Below are 23,267 nucleotides of genomic sequence, written 5' to 3'. Positions count from 1 at the left end.
GCCCCTTCCAAGTATGTCCTTCCTTGGACCCTCTCTCAACTCTAGAGCACCACACAGTTTCCTTATATGTTATAATTACTCTTTCATTATAGTTAACAATTCTTCATCTCAAACTTCCCCTGATTAACCTAATGTATGATTTCTATCTCGTGAATGGACCCAGAGGACTAACTACCTCCTAATGTCAAAATCAAAGCCTGTTAACGTTTCCTCTTTCTCCCCTGATGCCTCCCTCAAAATCAGCATTTCCTCTCCAATCCCTGGACCATCCCCAGCCAACAGTGGGAAGAGACTGTTAGGGGAAGAGAGATATTAGGGGAAGAGACCAAAGGGTGTACCAAGGTGTTAACTGTGTAGTGAAGGCAACACAGACAAGTAGGAATAAGTCACTCCAAAAGGACTAATGGGTGATGGGCCCTTAGAGCTGGCTCCAGGAGGCTCTGGGATTAGTGGGGAAAGAGGGGCAAGAAAAGAACATGAACACAGACATGACAGTAGGATTAGACATGGTGAGGGCTAGACACCACGTCATCCCCTAATATCTCTCTCCTGTAGAGATGGTCTATAGCAGTGGTTGGCAAACCGTGGCTCGCGAGCCACACGCGGCTCTTTGGCCCCTTGAGTGTGGCTCTTCCACAAAATACCACGTGCGGGCACACACGTACAGTGCGATTGAAACTTCATGGCCCATGCGCAGAAGTCGGTTTTCAGCCTGGGCGAGTCTATTTTGAAGAAGTGGCGTTAGAAGAAGTGGGGGTACGTTCGCTGAAGTCAACCCCTCAGATTGAGGACGGAAGGCCAGCTTAGGAGTACTCTAAGTTAATAACAATGTGCCTACCTATATAGTTTAAGTTTAAAAAATTTGGCTTTGCCGAAACCGGTTTGGCTCAGTGGATAGAGCGTCGGCCTGCGGACTGAAAGGTCCCAGGTTCGATTCCGGTCAAGGGCATGTACCTGGGTTGCGCATATCCCCAGTGGGGGGTGTGCAGGAGGCAGCTGATCGATGTTTCTAACTCTCTCTCTCTCCCTTCCTCTCTGTAAGAAATCAATAAAATATATTTAAAAAAAATAAAATAAAAAATTTGGCTTTCAAAAGAAATTTCAATCGTCATATTGTTGATATTTGGCTCTGTTGACTAATGAGTTTGCCGACCACTGGTCTATAGAGCTCTACTCTATAACCCTCCCCCCAAACACCATCCTATTTGTCAACTTCAGAACACATATCCTATCACATCAAACGTGAATGCCTACATTGAGATTTTAAGGACTCTGAGACTTGGCCTTACCTGGATTTACCTGGCCAGTCCAGCCCAACCACACATTGGGAATACTTCCCTCAGGTAAGACTCATGCAGGTGTCTAGCCCTCACCATGTCTAATCCTACTGTCATGTCTGTGTTCATGTTCTTTTCTTCCCCCCCTTTCCCCACTAATCCCAGAGCCTCCTGGAGCCAGCTCTAAGGGCCCATCACCCATTAGTCCTTTTGGAGTGACTTATTCCTACTTGTCTGTGTTGCCTTCACTACACAGTTAACAACTTGGTACACCCTTTGGTCTTAATTCTCTAAGCAGACATACACCACCCTTCCCATTGATCCAGTGATACTCTTTCTCTAATTTATGTGTTCACGGCTAATTACCCTAATATATTTAATGCTTCATATTCCTTATAGTGCTTGACAAATATTTGCATAGTGATAAGTTCAATATGAAATGAAGAAAAAACTGGATTAAGTCAAATAGTTTTAACCCTTATATGGCTTGCCACATAGAGCCCAAGCAGGATTTCAACCCAACCCTATACAACTGTATGTGGCAGCACTGAACCCATAAATACTGGATTTATGGATGGACCAGGAAGACTACTATGCTAAGTTAAATAAGCCAATCTGAGAAAGACGAATATCACATGATCTCACTTATTTGTGGAATCTAATGAACAAAATGAATTGACCAGCAAAATAAGACCTAAAGCATGAAGGCATGAAACAGAATGACATATTTCAATGTGGGGATGGGGGGATGAGAAGAGATAAACCAAAAAACTTATATACTTATATGCACGGCCCATGAACACAAGCAATGGGGTGGTGAAGACCTGGGGTAAGGGTGGCTGGGGGGTGGGGGGGGCGGGCGGAGTAGAGGCTGGGCAGAAGGGAGTAAATGGGGGGGGGGGCGGAGAATGGGAGACATCTGCAATAATGTCAACAATTTAAAAATATATATATCCTATCTAATAAAAGACAAAAAGGGTAATTAACTGTACCTCCACTACGCTTCCCATTGGCTAATCAGTGAGATATGCAAATTAACTGCCAACAAAGATGGCGGCTGGCAGCCACGCAGCTGAAGCAAGCAGGAGGCTTGCTTGCTCCAGTGATGGAGGAAGCCAAGCTTCCCTGCCTGCCGCGGCCTGCTCTAAGCTCCGAAAGCAACAGCTCCAAAAGCAACAAAGTTTTAATTATAGAAGCTAAACAAACTCCAGATACCTGCTTTCAGCCAGTTGCGGCCTCAGAGCTGGAGCGAGCAGGACGGCAACCAAGTTTCAATTATAGAAGCCAAACAAACCCCAGATACCTGCTTTCAGCCAGCTGCAGCCTCAGAGCTGGGAGCACCAGTGACGGCAACAAAGTTCCAATTATAGAAGGTAAATAAATCCCAGAATAAAAAATAAAATAAAAAAAGGAGAGGCTTGAAGCTTCAGTTGCCAGTCAGCCTCAAAACGGCCCTCAGCCCCTCATCCAGGCTGGCCAGGCACCCCAGTGGGGACACCCACCCTGAAGGGGGTGTGACCAGCTGCAAACAGCCATCAGCCCTTCACCCCGGCTGGCCAGGCACCCAAGCGGGACCCTCACCCTGATCTGGTACACCCTTCAGGACAAACCAGCCGGCCCCCACCCGTGCACCAGGCCTCTATCCTATATAGTAAAAGGGTAATATGCAAACTGACCCTAACAGCAAAAAGACTGGGAATGACTGGTCACTATGACACACACTGACCACCAGGGGGCAGACGCTCAATGCAGGAGCTGCCCTCTGGTGGTCAGGGCGCTCCCACATGGGGGAGCTCTGCTCAGCCACAAGCCAGGATGATGGCTGCTAGTACAGCGGTGGTGGTGGGAGCCTCTCCTGCCTCCTCAGCAGCGCTAAGGATGTCCGACTGCAGCTTAGGCCTGCTCCCCGCTGGCAAGTGGACATCCCCCGAGAGCTGCTGGGCTGCCAGCGGGATGTCTGATTGCCAGCTTAGGCCCAATCCTCTGGTGAGCAGGCCTAAGCCAGCAGGTGGTCATCCCCTGAGGGGTCCCAGACTGCGTGAGGGCACAGGCCAGGCTGAGGGACCCCCCCCCAGTGCACAAATTTTTGTGCACCAGGCCTGTAGTTAAATAAATAAAAATGCTGACTTTTTTTTTAAAAAGTCAAATTACATTCTAAAACTTTTAAAGAAAGTTGTACCTTGAACTTTATTTTAGTAGAATTTTATTCTAATGTATATCACTCAAATGCAAACAATATCTCACAGCTTGGGCATTAAATTAGTTATGCAACAAATTTCACACTGTAGTAGCTACTGTGATGGAATTCTTTTCACGACCAACATTAATTGAGGGTCTAAGTCAGCCGTGGGCAAACTATGGCCCGCGGGCCAGATCCGGCCCGTTTGAAATGAATAAAACTAAAAAAAAAAAGACCGTACCCTTTTATGTAATGATGTTTACTTTGAATTTATATTAGTTCACACCAACACTCCATCCATGCTTTTGTTCCGGCCCTCCGGTCCAGTTTAAGAACCCATTGTGGCCCTCGAGTCAAAAAGTTTGCCCACCCCTGTCTAAGTCTATGCCAGGCCCTGGACCTAGGTCCAGGGATAAAAATGTGGTACCTAACTCACGAAGCAGATAGCACAGTAAAGAAACCTATATTTAGAAGGAACGTTGTCTTGATATCATACTCACTGATGAACTTGTTTTGCATAGTCTCCAGCAGAGCTTGGTGAGCATCCTCGGCCTGTAGAGCGTGTGAACATTCTCTAGCCAGTATGGTGCGGACAAGATGCTCCCCACATCCTAGAAAGTGAAGGAAACCAAAAATTGCTGAGGAAAGCAGTAGTAAGCATCTGTCTTGTGTTACGAGCATTAAAACACCCTTATGCACTTCTTAAGAAGTAGCTGTGCTGGAGAATAATTCAGTGATGGATGAAATGATTTCTATGAGCAATCTAGTCATTTTAGTAATGAGATTTGGCAGAAACTAGAGAAACACGTGACTGTCTAATCTCAAAAGAAACAAACACACACACAAAAACAGCAAAATCTTTTTTCATAGGAATGATTTGTACAATACAAGAATTTAGATTCTCTACATAGGGATCTCCTAGGGGTCTGTTCACATTTCCATGGTTGGGTAACTACAGAAAAAACTCTGCTCTATAATTTCTTTATCTGTTTACATTCCATTAACCCTGGTCTCCCATTTCCCTCTCGTTCCCCACACACCTGGTAGCCTGGGGGAATATGAATCAGCCAGGACCAATCTGAATATCCCCCTCCCTACTTTGCACTGAAATGTTCACCACACATCAACAGCTGTAAAGTGGGCTTAATAAAACAGCACCTTTCTCATCTTCTTATGGCAATTTATAGAGCTTTCAAGGGTGAATAGTCTCTGTAGTTCTAAAAAAAGAGTACGTTTTAACCCCCTGAGTTGAATTTGACCCTTCAGACGCACTTTAAAAAGGGTAGGCATGGTGGTGATGGGCACTGCCTAGAATCTGATTATAGTATCTACCTGTTAAAAGTAGAAACTGCCTATAAAAGTAGAGACAAAGGAAATTTAATTTATAGGCTGTTAAGTTCAAATAAAAGATTGCTAAAGAAAGAGCCTGATTTTTTTCTTAGAAATAAAAAATGTAAAAAAAGCTACTCTGACAGACATTGGAGAGGTAAGCCTTTCTTAAAATATAGTAAATGATATTTCAAATGCTTTTTTATATATGAAATCAATTTCACTATTAAAATTACAGGGTCCTCTTATTCAAGTGAGAAGGGTAGATACACGAGGTTTTTCTTAAAAACTTTTTTCCATTCAAAATGATTCCTCTCCCTAATGGAACAGAAGTCCCCATCTCAAAAAAAAAAATCCTGCCAAAGGTGTTCTGTTAGTTCATTAGAAAATCAATCCTCCATTAATTCACACAACAGGGAAAGGGTATCAAATGATCTAAGCATCTACTGAGACTAAAATATGACTCAACCCTATCATCAAAAACAATCACAGCAGCCCTAACCGGTTTGGCTCAGTGGATAGAGCGTGGGCCTGTGGACTGAGGGGTCCCAGGTTCAATTCCGGCTAAGGGCATGTACCTTGGTTGCGGGCACATACCCAATAGGGGGTGTGCAGGGGGCAGTTGATCGATATTTCTCTCTCATCGATGTTTCTAACTCTCTATCCCTCTCCCTTCCTCTCTGTGAAAAATCAATAAAATATATTTTTAAAAAACCAATCACAGCAAAAAAAATAAGCATCTCCAGGATCCACTCAGTTTCTCCAACGGACCAGGGACACAGTAACTTTGTTTCATGTCATTAATTTGCACACAGATATGTGCATGCACACACACTACACAGGTAAATGGAGAGGGCTGGTAATTAGCAATCCCAAAGAAATGTGGATGAAGATTATTAAATTAAATAACCTCTTTTAATTAATGCCTTAACATTCTTAAATTCATGAAACTTAACCAACACAAACATATGATGCATAGTTCTCTGTTCAGCTAGTATGTATTATGACAGGCATTAGGCACTAACAACAAATCTTGCTAAAGATACAAGCTGGAATTGTTAAACCATGCTGGTACCTTTCATTTCAGAAGTATTTTCGTATATAGACTTCTCATTTATCTCTCTCATCCTCTTCCCCCCTCTATACATACATGCACATATAAACACACATGTGTATATTACATACACACATACAATATAGGCTCATTGCCAAAAGTACAAACTGTTTAAAAAATACTAAGTTTTTTAAAAAACTATCTGACATTTTGCCTGAAAGAATTCCCCTATACTTTTTGGTAAAGTGGAAATGTAAATACCCTTCAAGATTTAAATATGTCTTTGTGAGTATCTACACTTACGGGAAGACTTAGGTATGCAATTTAATATATAACTTTGTAGGCATGATTATAGCGATTCCTGTTTGGTTAAATTTTTGCAATATTATTTTTATAATCAGAAAAAAATGACAATAAAGCAAATAGAAACCATTTTTGACATTTACTATACTAAGTTCATGAAACTCCATAAATTTTAATTCCCTTTGTGTACATATCTGATGTTGAGCAGTGAAATGTTATACTTTAGAACAATAATAATTGTTAGGAAATTGGCATATTATAAGCTAAATGAGTGTTCAGAAGGTTATGTACACACACCTCGAGTCAAACAGCTAAACCACATGAAGTTAACATTACATCAAAAATACACAATATATGTCAGAGAGACTTTTTCCTCTGTTGTTCTACAGGAATAGCAAGCAGGGTTTCCCTGTGATTGACTTTACCAAGGAACTTTTAAAATTATGACTACTATTCTGACATATATCACCTCCAACATAAGAGCCTTGACACCAAAAGCTTGTTCTCCTGCAGGTTCCAATCAAAGAAAAATTTGTCTTCTGTGGTTTTACCCACAAAATTCCAAGACTTCTTAAACATGATGCCATGTAGCTGATGTGTAATTCAATGGAAAACAGTTCCATTCTTTATTCAAAGATATTAGAAATAAGCCTTTCATTACATCCTCCTTTTGTCCTAACTCATGCAAGAGTGTATTTATGTTCTCAGATCTCAGCAGGAAATATGGATTATATATAGAATGAAGACCTAATACCTAACCAAGAAGAAAAGTGAAATAAATACCAAGTTCTAAAAGAACTTAGAAAAGTACACACTTATTTAGCATCAATAAAAATGACAACTGAATGGATTGAAACACATAGTGAATTCATAACTTATGTTTTAAAAAGCTTTTGTTGGCCTGGCCAGGTGGCTCAGTTGGTAGGAGCATCATCCCGTGCACTGAAGGGTCATGGGTTGGATGCTTGGTTAGGGCACATACCCAGGTTGCGGGATCAATCCCCAGTCAGGGAGCATAGAGGAGGCAACCAATTGATGTTTTTCTCTCTCTTTCTCCCTCTCCCTTCCTCTCTCTCTAGAATCAATGAAAAACATATCCTCAGGTGAGGATTAAAAAAAAAAAAAAGCCTTAGTTACTTTTAGAGGATAATATGATATGGAAACAACTTACTCTTCTGAAAACTGGTAAGTAAAAACCCAAAATGAATTTCTCCGTAGCTCTTATAGGAACTATACAGCAGGGTAACCAAATAGTTTATGAAGAAAAATTTTCTCCATAGAATTATCCGAGCTAATAAATAAAGAAGAAATTAACAGAATTAGAATATTACCATTTGTAATATTTAATGCAACAGTCATAACTGGCTGCTAATATCACAAAAAGATTCAACCAGAGAATACATATCTCTTGACAAAATTACACGTTTACGGTGTCTCCCTCCGCCCCCCCCCCCCCCCACACACACACACTGAAAATATTACTAAATCTAAGGAAACCTCCAAATTCAATTATCACTTTGCAGAAATACAGGGCATCAAGAAAAAGCTACAGTTAACATCAAACTTAATTGTGAAAGGTTGAATTGTTTCTCCCGAAGATCAGGAACAAGGCAATGATGTCTGCTTTTATCACTGCTATTCAACAATACACTAGAGGTTCCAGCCATCACAGTGGGCAAGAAAAAGAAATAAAAGGCTTAAAGATCAGAAAGGAAGAAGTAAAACTGCTCCGACTTGCAGATAATATAATTGTTTATGTAGAAAACTGCAGGGGAAATCAACAAAACAACTACTAGAGGTATCTCCCCAGATTCTTCCTATCTGGTTAGCAGCCTAGGCAAAGTTCACAGCAGATACCTGCCTGGTACTTACCAGTACCCAAAATGTGGACCTGATTTTCACTTCCTCCACCCATTCATTCACCGGATTGTTATCGAGCACCTACTTGGTCCAGAATACACAGCAGTTGGCAGGGGTGCTGCTGCTTATTTCCAGATCTCCCCTGCTTGGCTACTGAGTACTCACTCAACTGTCACTGTGGCCAATCAGATGCCAGAACCCTGTCTGTGTATCCTAAATGCCAACCTTAGGGATTTAGATGGTAACCCAGGGCTCAGCAGGAACCCTGGACATTCCCAGAGCCAGTCTCCAGGGCCAGGTGACCTGTTAACCTCAATTGTTGGCCCAGTCTCAGCAGACTCTCTCCCAGTGTGCTACCTGTTGCTGAGACCCTGGTATGTGCCACATCCAAAGACTTCAGAATTATAATAAACTTCCTCTCTTGTGGAGATCATTAACCTATCATGATCCACACTAAAGACAAACTCATAATAAAAAATTACAAACCATAAACACATATATGCAAACACACATACACACACACGCACGCACACACACACACACACTCAGAAGGTAGAATGTACAGATGCAAAAATCAGAATGATCAAATCAAGAAGTAGTGATAATAGAACACTGGTTGGCAAACTGTTTCTGTAAAGAAAAAAAAAAAAAGATAACGTAACTATTTTAGGCTTTGCAGACTACATTGGCTCTCAGTCAAGTATTCTGCTTCTTTTATTTTTATAAGAACCTTTTGAAAGTTTAAAAATCATTCTTAATTCATGAGCTGTACAAGCATAGGCCATGGGCCTAATTTGACCCACAGATCACAGTTTGATCATTCTTGTAGTAGAACAATCTATAGCACAAAGATAAGAAAAAGAAAGGAGATCATAATTTTAAAGAACAGAGCAATCTGGGAGCAGGAATCAAGAGAGGTATACAGTTTTTTCAAGGAACTAAACAAAACTTTTCAAATTAAAAAAATGTTTAAAACAATGCATGTAACAAGAGTAAATGCAATTCAAGCAAGAGAACAAGATATATCAGTGAAAACTAAAAAGCAGCCTAGAATGATAGGCTGAATAAAAGTGAGGAGTTAAGAAACCTAGAGTATAAAATGAGAATATCCAGCACATTACCAGGCATCCTGAAAGAGAGGAGAATGGATGGGAAGGAGACACTAATATTTAAAGAGACGATGGACAAAATTTCCAGTTTTTTAACCAACTTCTATAGTAAAAATCTATTTTTTCCTCAATAGGTTTGTTGTCTGACTTCAATGTTACACTTCTATATTCACAATACTTTCTCTTCAGGCAAGACAGCAATGAGAAAGGGAGGTCTCCCATGATGGGGTTTGGTCAACACATGTCACTTCCCCATATCTGAGGTCATGAGTTGGTAAGAGTGAACGTGAACTAATGTTACAAATGTTATATTTCATCTGACCTTAATCATACACTTAGTATTTTTATTTCAGCTCTAGTAACAAATGTATCCTTCAAATAAGGATAATGAAAAGTAGGTAATGTAACAGCCCAATAAAATCATATTGTCAAATCATGTTTTAGTCCCAAAAGGTAACTAACAAACGAAAAAGTGTTTGCAATGAGGATAGAGAAACACGAAAATTTACCAACTCTTGGCTGACATTAAACATAGAGTTTCATTGCATTTCAAGATAAATTTTAATCTTTTATTTTTTTCTCATTTTTGTGGTGGCAGCAGTGGTGCTATGAGCCAAATGATTACAAAATGGAAATTAAAAGGCCCCTAATATCAAGTTTTTAATGTAGTGTCTACATGTAGGGTTTTAAGGTAGTATTTAAATGGTAGAGGATTTTGATATAATTCCTCCATGAACACACATGAGTTCAGTCTTCACAGTGTCCCCATGGTAATCAAACCTGGAACCAATTATACACGAGAAAATGAGATTAGGATTTTTAAGTACAACTCCTAAACTCCCAGATCTTTCCCTCCTTTGGGAGATTTTATTTCTTCTAAACCATACTAACCTCAGTTCTGATACAAAGGGCCCCCAGAGGGGCAAAGCGAAGTTGCACTCACAGGAGAGACATAACCCACATTCCCAGGCAGCCTGCGTACAAGAACACAGGATCAGCAGCAACAAAAGCTCACATTCAGCACCACTGGCACACCACACATCTCCAAGGATCACTGATGATTTTGAAGTATTTATGTCATCTTATAAATGCTGCCATTCACTCTCGCTGCGGCTAGTGGGCATCTGAAAAATCTTTCAACACATCCCCTGTTAGAAGTCCACAGGGACAGATAAGTAATGAAGAAAGGCCTTTCCAAATTTAAAAGGAAACATTTGGTACTTCAGTTTCCAGTATTGCAACATCTCTTTTTCAACAAAGGAATTTATGACACAGTACGTCACCTTTTCCCTGTCGGAGGACTTACTGCCAATTTTGGAGTTGGGTTACTTCTGGTTTTCAAGCCTGTCTTGTGAAATTAAAGAAAGGGCTGCCTGAAAAGTGATGGAGCACACATGATTTCAGTGCTCACAGTGTCCCCATGATTATCACACCTGGAACCTATTATATACAAGGAGAAAACATAAGGAGCTTTATAAAGAGGTGGAATAAGTAGTGAAGATGTTTAATCTGGTCAAGTGCAAAGGTTATAGTCGCCAACACACATTTAGTGTTTCCCCAATATTCAGTTCTCTCTAACCCACAACCCCTTTGGATATGTATAGTAATCTATCAAAAACAACTCAGGCCTTTCCAATTTTTCGTTAAATAATATATAGACGAAAGAAAAACCAATTTTACAATTATCTCCTAGAGAGTTCCTCTCTTGCAAACTTAGCATTTCATAATTATTTATAATGTGGACAAATATATTAGAACAGTTACAACTAAACATAGGAAAATATCTCTTCTAGAACACAGTGGTAGGCATATTCTACATATACTAAATGTTTGATATTTATTAGTTATTATTGTCATCAATTTTATTGCTAAGTTATAACTAAATCACAAGATTCAACTATGTGAACAAGAAGTAACTGCATAAATGGGAAGAGTTCCAGTTTTGTAAATGTGCAAATACTTTCATAGATTAAAACCTATTTCAAAAGAACTAAAACAAAAAAAAGCTTAAAAAAATGAGTAGTGAAAATCCTTTATCCAATCTGTCATATCGGAGGGTCTGTGGTTAAGAACACAGAGTTGTCCCCTCCCAAAGCTTGAGCCAGTCCTTTCTCTTGCCTTTTGTCAAAGTCACATCTCAATGTAGGAATTGACTCAATGTTCACTTTGAGTGTAAATACAGATGATGAAAGAGAATCTTGCTTTCTGCTCAATTTAGTTAGCTAAATTATAACATTCTAATTAGGACACCAGGGACAAATGGTCCCAGCATGGGAAGAAAAAAACAATCAGAGGCAACCACCCACAGTAGAAGTGGTGTTGTTAGCTATGATGGAGCCCTAAAATTCTATCACTACCATTGCATTTGTCTGGAATGCATACTACATCTATGAGCATTGGACTTATCTACACTTGAGAACTTCATTAGGGCAGTGGCCATGAAAGAAGCAGCCCTGTGTAATATCCAGTCGATGCTCTCCAACCTCTACCTGGATTCCTGTTCCATTGGAGAGAGCAACCACAGATAGGGAACCATCTCCAGTGGACCTAAAATGAGCCACCTAAGATCTGTGTGCCTCAGTTTCCTCACTGGAAAAAAATAAACTACTTAGTTAAATGGCTTTAAATTCCTCACTAGGAAAAATAAATAACAGCTTAAATGGCTTTAAATTCCTTAGAGGACATAATTTGATAACTGAAAGTACTTTTTAGAACTTCAATAACATTTTGGTTAAAAATTAGTTAAGAGACTTGCAATGGACAGAATACTTATGAGAAATCCCTTTTAAAAAGCTATTAATTAATGAAATAATATACTTAGATTACATTCAACTACAGAAGACTTTATTTTTTAAGGGGAAAGAGAAAAGATCACTGACTCACTGAGTCACCTTTAATTGATCAACTACTATATATCCGGGGCTTTCACAAATATCATATCATTAAGACATTAGATTAACATGTATGAAAGCATCATCATCCTGATTTGACAGATAAGAAAAGTGAATTGGAAGAGCTAAGATTCTAAGATCCAAGTCTTGTACCTCCAAGTAACATGTCTGCTCCATGATGTCCACCACTGCAGAAATCAGGCTAATGTCAATATGCAAATAAAGAAGATACAGGCAAGGAAAACTCAAAAGCCTCTAAAACCTGAATCCATGGACAAGATCAAAATAATAATTGCCTGAAAATAAGTACTACTTTGAATTCTAATATCAATATTTGGGACTGTACATAGCCCCCATATCCTATATAATAAAAGCCTGATAATGCTGTGTCCAGTCGTCTGTTCAACCAATCAAAGCATAATATGCTAATGATATGCTAAGGCCACTCAACTGCTCGCTATGACGTGCACTGACCACCAGGGGGCAGATGCTCCAACTGGTAGGTTAGCTTGCTGCTGGGGTCCTGCCAATTGGGACTGAGCAAGACGAGACGGGCCGGGCATGGAGCCCTCCTGTGGTCCCTCCCCAGCTGGCCAACCTCCCACGTCCCTCCCCTGCCCCAATTGTGGACCGGCAGGGTCCCTAGGCCTGGCCTGTGCCCTCTCACAATCCGGGGCCCCTCAGGGAATGTCAGAGAGCTGGTTTCGGCCCGATCCTGCAGGCCAGGTCAAAGACTCCTCTGGTGCATGAATTCATGCTCCAGGCCTCTAGTTTAACTATAACATCTTAGAAACAGTTAGTCACTAAGCAGGTCTCAAAGGAATGTTAAAATTAGAGATTTCATTTTGCAGCGAGGCCACAATATGCACTTTATGAGTAAAAAACAAACAAAAAAAAAACCAAGATAGTCCTGGCTGAGTGGTTCAGTTGGTTGGAGTATCATTCCATGCAAAAAAAAAAAAAAAAAGTTGTAGGTTCAATTCCTGGTCAGGGCACACACCTGGGTTGCAGGCTAGAAACCTGGTTGGGGCATATACAGGAGGCAACCAGTTGATGTGTCTCTCACATCAATCTCTCTCTCTCTCTCTCTCTCTCTCTCTCTCTGTCTCTCCCTCCTCTCCTTTCTTTCTCTAAGTAAAAAAACATATCCTTGGGTGATGGTTAAAAAAAAAAAAAAAAGCCAGGATGAAGTAATAAACATCAACAATAATGTAGATGTAATGTAATGTAAATAGATATCTCAGTATACATAGTGATTATATAGGTAGTGTAAAGCACACAAGCAGAAAGGACATAAGCAAAACAGTTATGCTATACCAGAAATTTAACCTATAACTACTAAGCAAGCCATATTAAACATTAATTAATAACTTTCTTAATGACAAAATTTAGAAGTGATTTATAGGGGTGATTCAAATGTCCAGGGCCTCTTTAAAAACTGACAAAGGAAGTCTGAGTTGATGTTATTTCTCAATAAATTCCTCTGCACAAAGGAGAGACAATATAAACCATTTCATCAGTTTTAAAGCTGTACTCAAAGAGTTTAAAAACAACACTCAGTATTTAGAGGTTTCATGAAGCATGATGGGGAAAAGCTTTAAATCTGCTCATCAGTCACTGCTTATTCCTTTCTCTATTCAACACAGTGTCATGGGTGGTTCTGAGAGTGAAGAAAGACACAAGAGTTCTGAAGGGGGGGGGGGGGATGATAATCATATTCATTTATCTAGATCTGAGTAGAATTTAAGGAAAAACAATGAAGAAATAGCCCCAAGCTATCTTACCACAACTAGTAGAACTATCATATAAGCAGATAAAATGGAAAAGCAAAACAGGTAAGCCACTTCAAATGAGACAGTGTAGCAAAATGCAAATAGGCAATATAAAATTTAGCATTTTTCGTTTGACATTATATTAATAATGCTAGTAAGAGAAGGAAATACAATCACTTATATTACTTTTTAAACCTTTTATTTTAGCCAAGAAATTTATTTACAATTTTATTCAAAGTTACTAAGATCACGCTTCCTAATTTCTCCTAGCTCAGTGATGGCAAACCTTTTGAGCTCGGCGTGTCAGCATTTTGAAAAACCCTAACTTAACTCTGGTGCTGTGTCACATATAGAAATTTTTTGATATTTGCAACCATAGTAAAACGAAGACTTATATTTTTGATATTTATTTTATATATTTAAATGCCATTTAACAAAGAAAAATCAACCGAAAAAATGAGTTCACGTGTTACCTCTGACACGCAGGTCATAGGTTTGCCATCACTGTCCTAGGTCAAGAGAAAGAAAGTTATATCTTTGCCTAAAATTAAATGGTTCAAGAAATTTACAGAAAATCCATGTGTAGATTCCACTGGACCCACAAACACCAAATTAACAACCCACACAGCTATTATTTTATTTAAAAATCTATAAGCATATGGTTATAAACAAGTATGCTAAATTTTCATTTTGATTTCCAATAAAAATACTTACTGCGCGGACCATGAATTCTATGTGACAAAGGCAACAGTGACACTATCGTTACCTAGAGCAGCCGTGGGCAAACTATGGCTCGCGGGCCGGATCCGGCCCGTTTGAAATGAATAAAACTAAAAAAAAAAAAAAAAAAAAAAAGACCGTACCCTTTTATGTAATGATGTTTACTTTGAATTTATATTAGTTCACACAAACACTCCATCCATGCTTTTGTTCCGGCCCTCCGGTCCAGTTTTAGAACCCACTGTGGCCCTCGAGTCAAAAAGTTTGCCCACCCCTGACCTAGAGGCTAACATGAAAGTTTTGGCGAAAATAATGAAATTAGATTATCATGGTGCTTACTTCAGCAGCACATATACTAGTATTACATGTTAGAACCATACCATTATCGGTTAAAAAGAAATTAGAGAAATGGCTGGTTCTGGGTCTGGCTAAAGAAGTATCCAAGAGGAGTCTGAGACATCTTGTTCTACCTTAAAACAAAGACACTATCGAAGATAGCCATGTCAAGGACCACAGAAGCCAACTTAAAGGGGCTTTCATTGACAAAAGATGAAAACATATTACCAGCAAAAAGAATAATGGTTCCAAACTCTTTAATGTGTCTTTCAAGCCACCAAAACTGATCCCTTGGATTTCCACTCTTAGTGTAGGATAGAGAAATTTGCAAAAGTCCATCACACCCACCCTAACAACAGCAGCAAGCCAGATAAGCTACAACATTGATTTTTTTTTCCCCAAAACTCAGAGAGGTGACGATACAAAGATATTTCAATGAACTAAATTTCCAAAAGGGACAGGCTTTTCCCATGAGAGAAGAGGTCAATGGCACGTTTATTCTCCAGGAAGCAGTGAGAAAAAAGAGAAATGCTACAGATGAGGCTAAGGAGACACTAGTTGAACTCTAACCAACTTTAAATGACCACAAATGGGCTAGCATAAGGAATTCTAATCCAGAGAAGCACCATAAACAGAGAAAATCTGATTCCACACACTGACTCTTTCCCTGTAGGTCTTCACCAAGAGCTCCAAAGACCTGGAGTTAACAACATCCACACCGTCAACCACACAGGTTTTCCCTAAGTGCAAAGCAGCAGAATGTTGAAGGCTGGGAACAGAAAAGAAAGCCAAAAGAGAGCCTCCCCCACCAACCTGGGTGCAAAGAGCTGTCACCCAGTGCAAGGCAGTAGCCACCAGACAAGGGGAGACAGGCAGAAGAGCTAAGAGAAATTCCTCAGAAGCACATGGGTCTTTCCTAAGTGCACTGCAGCAGTCCTTCAAAACATGAGGGCAGAGCAGCAAGATGGAGGAAGATCTTAGAGGTGGAGAGAGATGAGGTTGGGAGCTAAAACCCACATAGCAAACTTCACAGTAAGCTGGCAGCCAGGCTGTGAAGGAAAGAAAGTAGGGAGAGGGGGAGAAAAGGGAGAAGTCAAAGGGGAGGAGAAGATTCATCGCCAGCGGATCTGCAGTATAAAATAACAAAGGGCAGTCTTTAGGCTAAAGGGACACAATACCAGAAGAAGCCTGGTAGTAGGGGTAAAGAGTACTAGAAAGAAGAACTGATTATGTAAAAAGAATTTTAAAAATTGTAAAAGCCATTAAGTGTGTGCACTTGTGTGTGTGTGTGTGTGTGTGTGTGTGTGTGTGTGTGTTTCTTTAAAAGATAATTAAGTCATTAAAGCAAAAATAACAATGATGATGTATTGTGGGATCTATGATATAACATGGACTTTAAAATATATGCCAAGAGCTCAAAGGGTGGGAAAGAAATAATGGATTTACACTGTCAAAAGGTTCTTACATAGTTTATAAAGTGATATATTATTACTTTAAAATAAACAATGGTAAATTAATGGTGCACACTGTAATCTCTAGAGCAACCCAAAAAAACATAATACACAGAAGTATGACAAAATATTAATAGAGGAAAAAATTAAAATACTAAAAAAACAAAAAAACTCAACCCAAAGGAAAACAGGAAAAGAACAGAGGAACAAAGAAAGAACAAATAGAAAACAAAAAGCACAATGGCAGATTTAATACAATTATATGTCAATAATTATATTAAACATAAGTGAACTAAACACTCCATTTTAAAAGGATCAGATTATCAATGTGGAGTTTTTAAAAATCCCAGTTTGTTTATAAGAAAAAGACTAAATATAATGGCAAGGTAGGCCAAAAGTCAAATGAGTGGAGAATTTGACTAGCACTAAGCATAAGAAAGCTGATGTAATTATATTAATGCTAAACAAAGTAAATATCAAAACAAAGAGGATTATCTAGAAATAAAAGAAGATATTTTATAATGAAGAACTATCAATCTGTCAAGAAGATATAACCATCCTAAATGTGGATATATCTAATAACATCTAAAAATAGAGCTGTATTTAGAATACTTCCAAGTGTTAAGAATTTCTACATTCCGAGGGTGGAGGGGAGAATAATAATGGATGCAATAAGCTGAAACACATCAAATATACTAGTATACAAATCCATAAGTTGACAATTTCTCATGAATGAATAAATAAATGTAGAATTAAAATAAATAAATAAACCCTAATTGAGTATATTAGGAAATTGTCTAAGTATCATCTTATTTTGAAAATTGAGGTATAAATTAAAAGGCTTGAGATGACAAGAAAAATGGTTTTTTTTAGAAGAATTACAGCTAATAAATACAGGAGAAATCATAGAATTCTGGGATGTAGACACACAGAGTATTATACAAAAGTTAAAATAAGTACACTAGAGTTAGAGAACTATATGGACAAATACTATGAAAACATAATATTTAGGGAAAGAAGCAAGTCACAGAGAACTATATACCATATGATACCAGGCTCCTATAGCTCAATAAAAATCATTTAAAAAAATGTTGTTTAGGATGCATACATATGTGATTAAACATTTTTTTAAGTAAGGAAATGATACACAAAATGTAGGACAGTGGTTATCTCTGGAGGAGCAGCAGGAGTTTGGGAAAGAGTATGAGTATATAATACCATTATTAATGTTTATGTTAAGCTGATAAGTTTAAGGGATTTAATTTTACTTTTATTTTCATAACTTACATATATAATACCTTTGTATATGAATACAATAATTCAATTTTAGAATACTTAGTTATTAACAAGAAAAAAGATATAACCAGGCAATTTGATCTATCAAAATCCTTAAAAATGCCGAAACCGGTTTGGCTCAGTGGATAGAGCATCGGCCTGCGGACTGAAAGGTCCCAGGTTCGATTCCGGTCAAGGGCATGTACCTGGGTTGCGGGAACATCTCCAGTGGGAGATGAGCAGGAGGCAGCTGATCGATGTTTCTCTCTCATCGATGTTTCTAACTTTCTATCTCTCTCCCTTCCTCTCTGTGAAAAATCAATAAAATATATTTTTAAAAAAATCCTTAAAAATATCCATTCCTTTTGAGTCATCAAGTATATTTCCAGAAATTTATGTTAAGGAAATAGACAAATAGACAAAAGCTATGTATAAGAAAATCACTGTTATTAGAACAGCAAAAATAAACAAATAAATAAATATTAAATAAATAAATAATAAAACAAAAATCAATAAACAATGGTCATTCTAAGAAACTAAAATAACCACTGAATAGAATTTTATGCAACTATTTTAAAGTAATAAAATTACTATTTAAATCACTAACTTAGGAGTTAGAGTACCAGAACCCAAGTTTGGCTGCCTGCTGCCACAAAAATCAAACTCATAAGACAGATGCTGGTGAATAAGGAAAGAGGTTTGTTCAAGTGCCAGTCACCTGAGAATATGAAGAAGTCTTGTCACAAAACCCATCTCCACCTCTCAGTGCAGGCAGCGATTTTTATAATGATGGAGGAGAAAAGCAGAACAAAGAAATCAAGGGGAGGGGGTTCACAAGTTCTCTACATGCATGCCAGCACAGTCCATGCTAATAATAAGGACCTCAAAACTGGTCAAGTGATGGTCTGGTGTACATCATCCTGGTTTAATGTCATCCTGCTTCTATGGCTGAAGGACAGCAAAGCTCCCAGAGCTGGGATGACTGAGTCTATATCTTCTGAAGTTAGTTCCTAGGATTCTTATACAAACATGCTGTTTAGCTACAAGCTACATATTAGAATTAGCATTTACCATGTACAATGTCAAAAGAATGATGGGGTGGGTTACAATTTCACTATTAAATTAGTAAATTCCTAAACTTTATGAATTAAACCAGGAGTACTTAAGTGGGACATTCCATGACTAAAAGTCCCATGGAATTTTACTAGAATTATGTATACATTCATGCAGGTAACTGTGCCTGGCTCTAAGAAGAGAATCCATAGTTTTCAGATTCTCACCGGGCTAATGGTTACTCCAAAAATGTGTTGCTGCAGTAGTTACTATAGGCCCCCAGTGAATAAAGCTTCCCAGTACTCATGCCCTTACGTGATCTCCTCCTACAGTAAATCTAGATTAGACCTTTGACTCACTTTAACAAACATAATGCCAATCTTAGGCCTAAGCCCTAAGAAGGCTGACAGCTTTAGCTTTTGTACTTTGAAAGTCCTGAGCTACCTGGTGAGAAGTCCAACTACCTTGCTGGCAAGGCCACATTAAAAAAGGAGAAGCCCTGATATTATGTGGAAAGAAAGCAAGGCCAAAGCATGCCAGCTGAGCCCAACATTCTGATTATCCCCAACAAGGCACCAGCCATGTGATAAAGCCATCATGGACATCTAGTTAAGCCACTATCTGACTTTAGTCACATGAGAATCCCCAAGCATAAGAGGCAACAACAACAAAACTGTCCACTTGAGAAGCAGTTAACATACATAATCCTAAAAGATAAGAAAGTAGTTGTCCTTCTAAGCCATAAAGTTGGGGGTGATTTGTTAAACAGCAATAGATAACCAGTTATAGACTGCTGGTTTAGATTGAGTAACTTCACCTAATTAAGCACTTAATATGTTGCAATATAATGGCTGAAAACAAAAATCAGAAGCTATCCATCAGAGGATATAACATCACTCCTCAGTCCTCTACATAATCCCTTTCTATCTATCCATGAGTGCATGTGTGTGCACAGACATCCATAATGATGCTATTTATATACAGTAGGTCCTCGGGTTACGTTGGAGATCCGTTCTTACAGCGTGATGTAACACGATTTTTGCCGTAAGTAGGAACCCACCTACATAAGCACCTATGTCACTCACATGGAGCACATAAACAGCAGTAATGAAGTGAAACAGTAAAAAAAAAAAAATTAAAAGAAAGATAACAATTCCTGACCTTTACTTGTGGTAAATAAATAATGAAAAACATAAAGCACATATGTACATACGTCGAAATGACAGAACTTTTTTTTTTTTTATAAATAGACTAGAGGCCCACTGCATGAAATTTGTGCACTGGGGGGGAGGTGTCCCTCAGCCCAGCCTGCACCCTCTCCAATCTGGGATCCCTCTCACAATCTGGGACTGCTGGCTCCCAACCACTCACCTGCCTGCCTGCCTGATTGCCCCAACCACTTCTGCCTGCCAGCCTGATCGCCCCCTAACAATTCCCCTGCCAGACTGATCAACGCCTAACTGCTCCCCTGCTGGCCCGATCACCCCAAACTGCCCTCCTCTGCTGGCCTAGTCGCCCCAGACTGCCCTCCCCTGATGACCCGGTCGCCGCCAACTGGCCTCCCCTGCCGGCCCGGTTGCCCCTAACTGCCCTCCCCTGCAGGCCTGGTCCCACCCAACCGCCTTCCCATGCTGGCCCAGTCACCCCTAACTGCCCTCCCCTGTTGGCCCGGTTGCCACTAATTGCCCTCCCCTGCAGGCCTGGTCCCCCCCCCAACTGCCCTCCCCTGCAGGCCAGTCGCCCCCAACTGCCCTCCCCTGCTGGCCTGATCACCCACAACTGCCTCCCCCTGCCAGCCATCTTGTGGCTGTGGACACCACCATATTTGAGGGCAGGGAAGTCAATTAGCATATTCCCTCCTTATTGGCAGTGGGGGCCAACATCTTTGAGGGTGGGGCAGTCAATTAGCATATTCCTTCCTTATTGGCTGTGGGTGCTGCCATCTTTGAGGGTGGGGAAGTCAATTAGCATATTCCCTCCTTATTGGGTATGGGTGCCACCATCTTTGTGACAGTATGAGGGTCAATTAGCATATTCCCTCATTATTAGAGGGGATGGGAGATGGTGACGTAACCACGAAACGACATACATGGAGTCCGCTGTAACCTGAGGACTGTCTGTAACAGTTTCATTGAGCAAAAACTACTTTAGTCACTTTGATTTCATGTACTTTATTTACATATGCCATTTTGTTACACATAAATGAAACACATCAAGCATCTAACTTTGCCCTTATAGTAAAAGAGATGAGGCTGGAGACCCTTAAATGACCCTTCATTTTAAATATTACAGCATTTACTTACGTAAATTGCCTTCTTTCCCTCTAGACTTAAAAACAAAAGTACACACACCTGTCAGAACAGCTATCATCAACACATCAACAAATGACAAGTGCTGGCAAGGATGCAAAGAAAAAGGAACCCTCGTGCACTGCTGGTGGGAATGCAGACTGGTGCAGCCACTGTAGAGAACAGTATGGAGTTTCCTCAAAAAACTAAAAATGGAACTCCCATTTGACCCAGTGATCCCACTTCTAGGAATATATCCCAAGAAACTAGAAACACCAATCAGAAAGCATATATGCACCCCTATGTTCATAGTGGCACAATTCACCATAGCTAAGATTTGGAAACAGCCTAAGTGACTATCAGCAGATGAGTGGATTAAAAGACTGTGGTACATCTACACAATGGAATACTATGCTGCTGTAAAAAAGGAATTCTTACCATTTGCAACAGTGTGGATGGAACTGGAGAGCATCATGCTAAGTGAAATAAGCCAGTCAAAGAAAGATAAATATCACATGATCTCACTCATTTGTGGAATATAATGAACAACATAAACTGATGAACAAAAACAGATCCAGAGACAGAGAAGCAACGATCAGACTGTCAAACCTCAGAGGGAAGGTAGGGGTGGGTGGGGGTAAGGGGAAGAGATCAACCAAAGGACTTGTATGCATGCATATAAGCCTAACCAATGGACACAGACACCAGGGGGGTGAGGGCATGAGTGGGGGATTGTGGGGCCATGGGGGGATAAGGACACATATGTAATACCTTAATCAATAAAGAAAAAATAGTACATGAGGTTAAGGAAACTCATGTTTAAAAGGTATTCTATAATACTAATAAAATATTGTTTTATGTCATATTAACGCAATCACAATGCTTTCTGAATAGAAATACTTTCTCTTTATTAATTTCCATAATAATCTTGCAAATGATACTTGAGAGGAAAATAAATTCAAACAGAACCAGGAATCCTGCCCTAGAACCAAGAAGCAACGCAGAACATAAACAATACGAAAAAGGCCAGATCCCATTTCATCTATTCAATTTGAGTGAAATGAAGATATAAACAAACTTTGTGGTGGCGCTTTTTTGGTGGGTTTTTTTTTTGGGGGGGGGTGGTTAATCTAGTGCATTTGATTTTTCAGAATAAAACATCCATTTTCCACAGCCAGCTCTGTTAGCCAAAAATAATGGCAAGGGGCATGGCTTTAGTAAGGACAAATTTAAAGGACAACTAAACATTTTTTAACTCTCTAAATCCCTAACCTATAACATTTTTAATAGAACAATGGGTAATTACATTTCAATTTGGCCCATCTTTTTCACATTTCTCCACTATCCTTGAGTGAAGATTCTTTAAGTTCTTTAGGCATTCGGACACTATTTGACCTTTCTAAACTGCAGATTTCTTTTTTCTTTTAAATATGTTTTTATTGATTTTATAGAGGAAGGGAGAAGGATAGAGAGATAGATAGAAACATCATTCGTCTGCCTCCTGCAGGCCCCTCACTGAGGATCAAGTTCACAACCTGGACATGTGCCCTGACTGGGAATCAAACCAGCAACCTCTTGGTTCATGGGTCAACGCTCAACCACTGAGCCACACTAGCTGGGCTAAACCTTAGATTTCTTGTTTGAAAATGAGAATCACTCTGTAAAAAGTACCTAGCACAGTTTCTGACCCAGCAAATGCTCAACAAATGATAGCTGTGTCATACTTACAATCACAAAATGATGGCAAATGTCAAGTTTAGTAGGATACTGGTGATTACCTGCATATCTATTTCCTTCTCATAGCCAATAGAATCCAGAGTCTGTTCTGCTTTCTACTCTCCACACCCACAGTCATGTATCTGACCCACAGGCATGGCATATGCCCATGATTAATTCATGGTTAATTTCCCTTTTCAGTGATTAGCTCATGAATGGGCATGTGACCCAACATGAGCCAATCAATAAAATATGAAAAATCTGCTGGGAGCTTCTGAAGAAAGTGTTCCTCACACCTAGAAAAGAGCTACAAAGAGATTTTTTTTTTAAAATCTCTGTAGATCAGCAGTTCTCAACCTGTGGGTCGCGACCCCTTTGGGGGTCAAACGACCCTTTCACAGGGGTCGCCTAAGACCATCGGAAAACACATATATAATTACATATTGTCTTTGTGATTAATCATTATGCTTTAATTATATTCAATTTGTAACAATGAAAATACATCCTACATATCAGATATTTACATTACGATTCATAACAGTAGCAAAATTACAGTTATGAAGTAGCAACGAAAATAATTTTATGGTTGGGGGTCACCACAACATGAGGAACTGTATTAAAAGGTTATGGCATTAGGAAGGTTGAGAACCACTG

At 39.4% G+C, this 23,267-nt stretch overlaps 1 protein-coding gene across 13 annotated transcripts in view; it reads right to left on the bottom strand.

Moving 5' to 3' along the window:
- TASP1 (taspase 1) overlaps positions 1 to 23,267 on the bottom strand; it is a 254,206-nt gene that overhangs the window by 84,258 nt on the left and 146,681 nt on the right. For 11 of the 13 annotated variants that reach the window (XR_009454031.1, XR_009454030.1, XM_059705529.1 and 8 more), the window contains one exon: positions 3,957 to 4,067. The exons of the other annotated variants lie outside the window; for them this stretch is intronic. Coding sequence is in view for 9 of the 11 variants with exons in the window: in XM_059705529.1 (XP_059561512.1) it covers positions 3,957 to 4,067 (111 nt within the window). In the remaining 2 variants the exon portion in view is untranslated. The remainder of the gene's footprint in view (positions 1 to 3,956; positions 4,068 to 23,267) is intronic. 13 annotated transcript variants of the gene reach the window in all.

The sequence above is a fragment of the Myotis daubentonii genome, chromosome 8, assembly GCF_963259705.1.
Source record: "Myotis daubentonii chromosome 8, mMyoDau2.1, whole genome shotgun sequence".
NCBI lineage: Eukaryota > Metazoa > Chordata > Mammalia > Chiroptera > Vespertilionidae > Myotis > Myotis daubentonii.
Note: the sequence above shows the minus strand (reverse complement) of the source record. Positions and strands in the feature narration are given on the sequence as shown.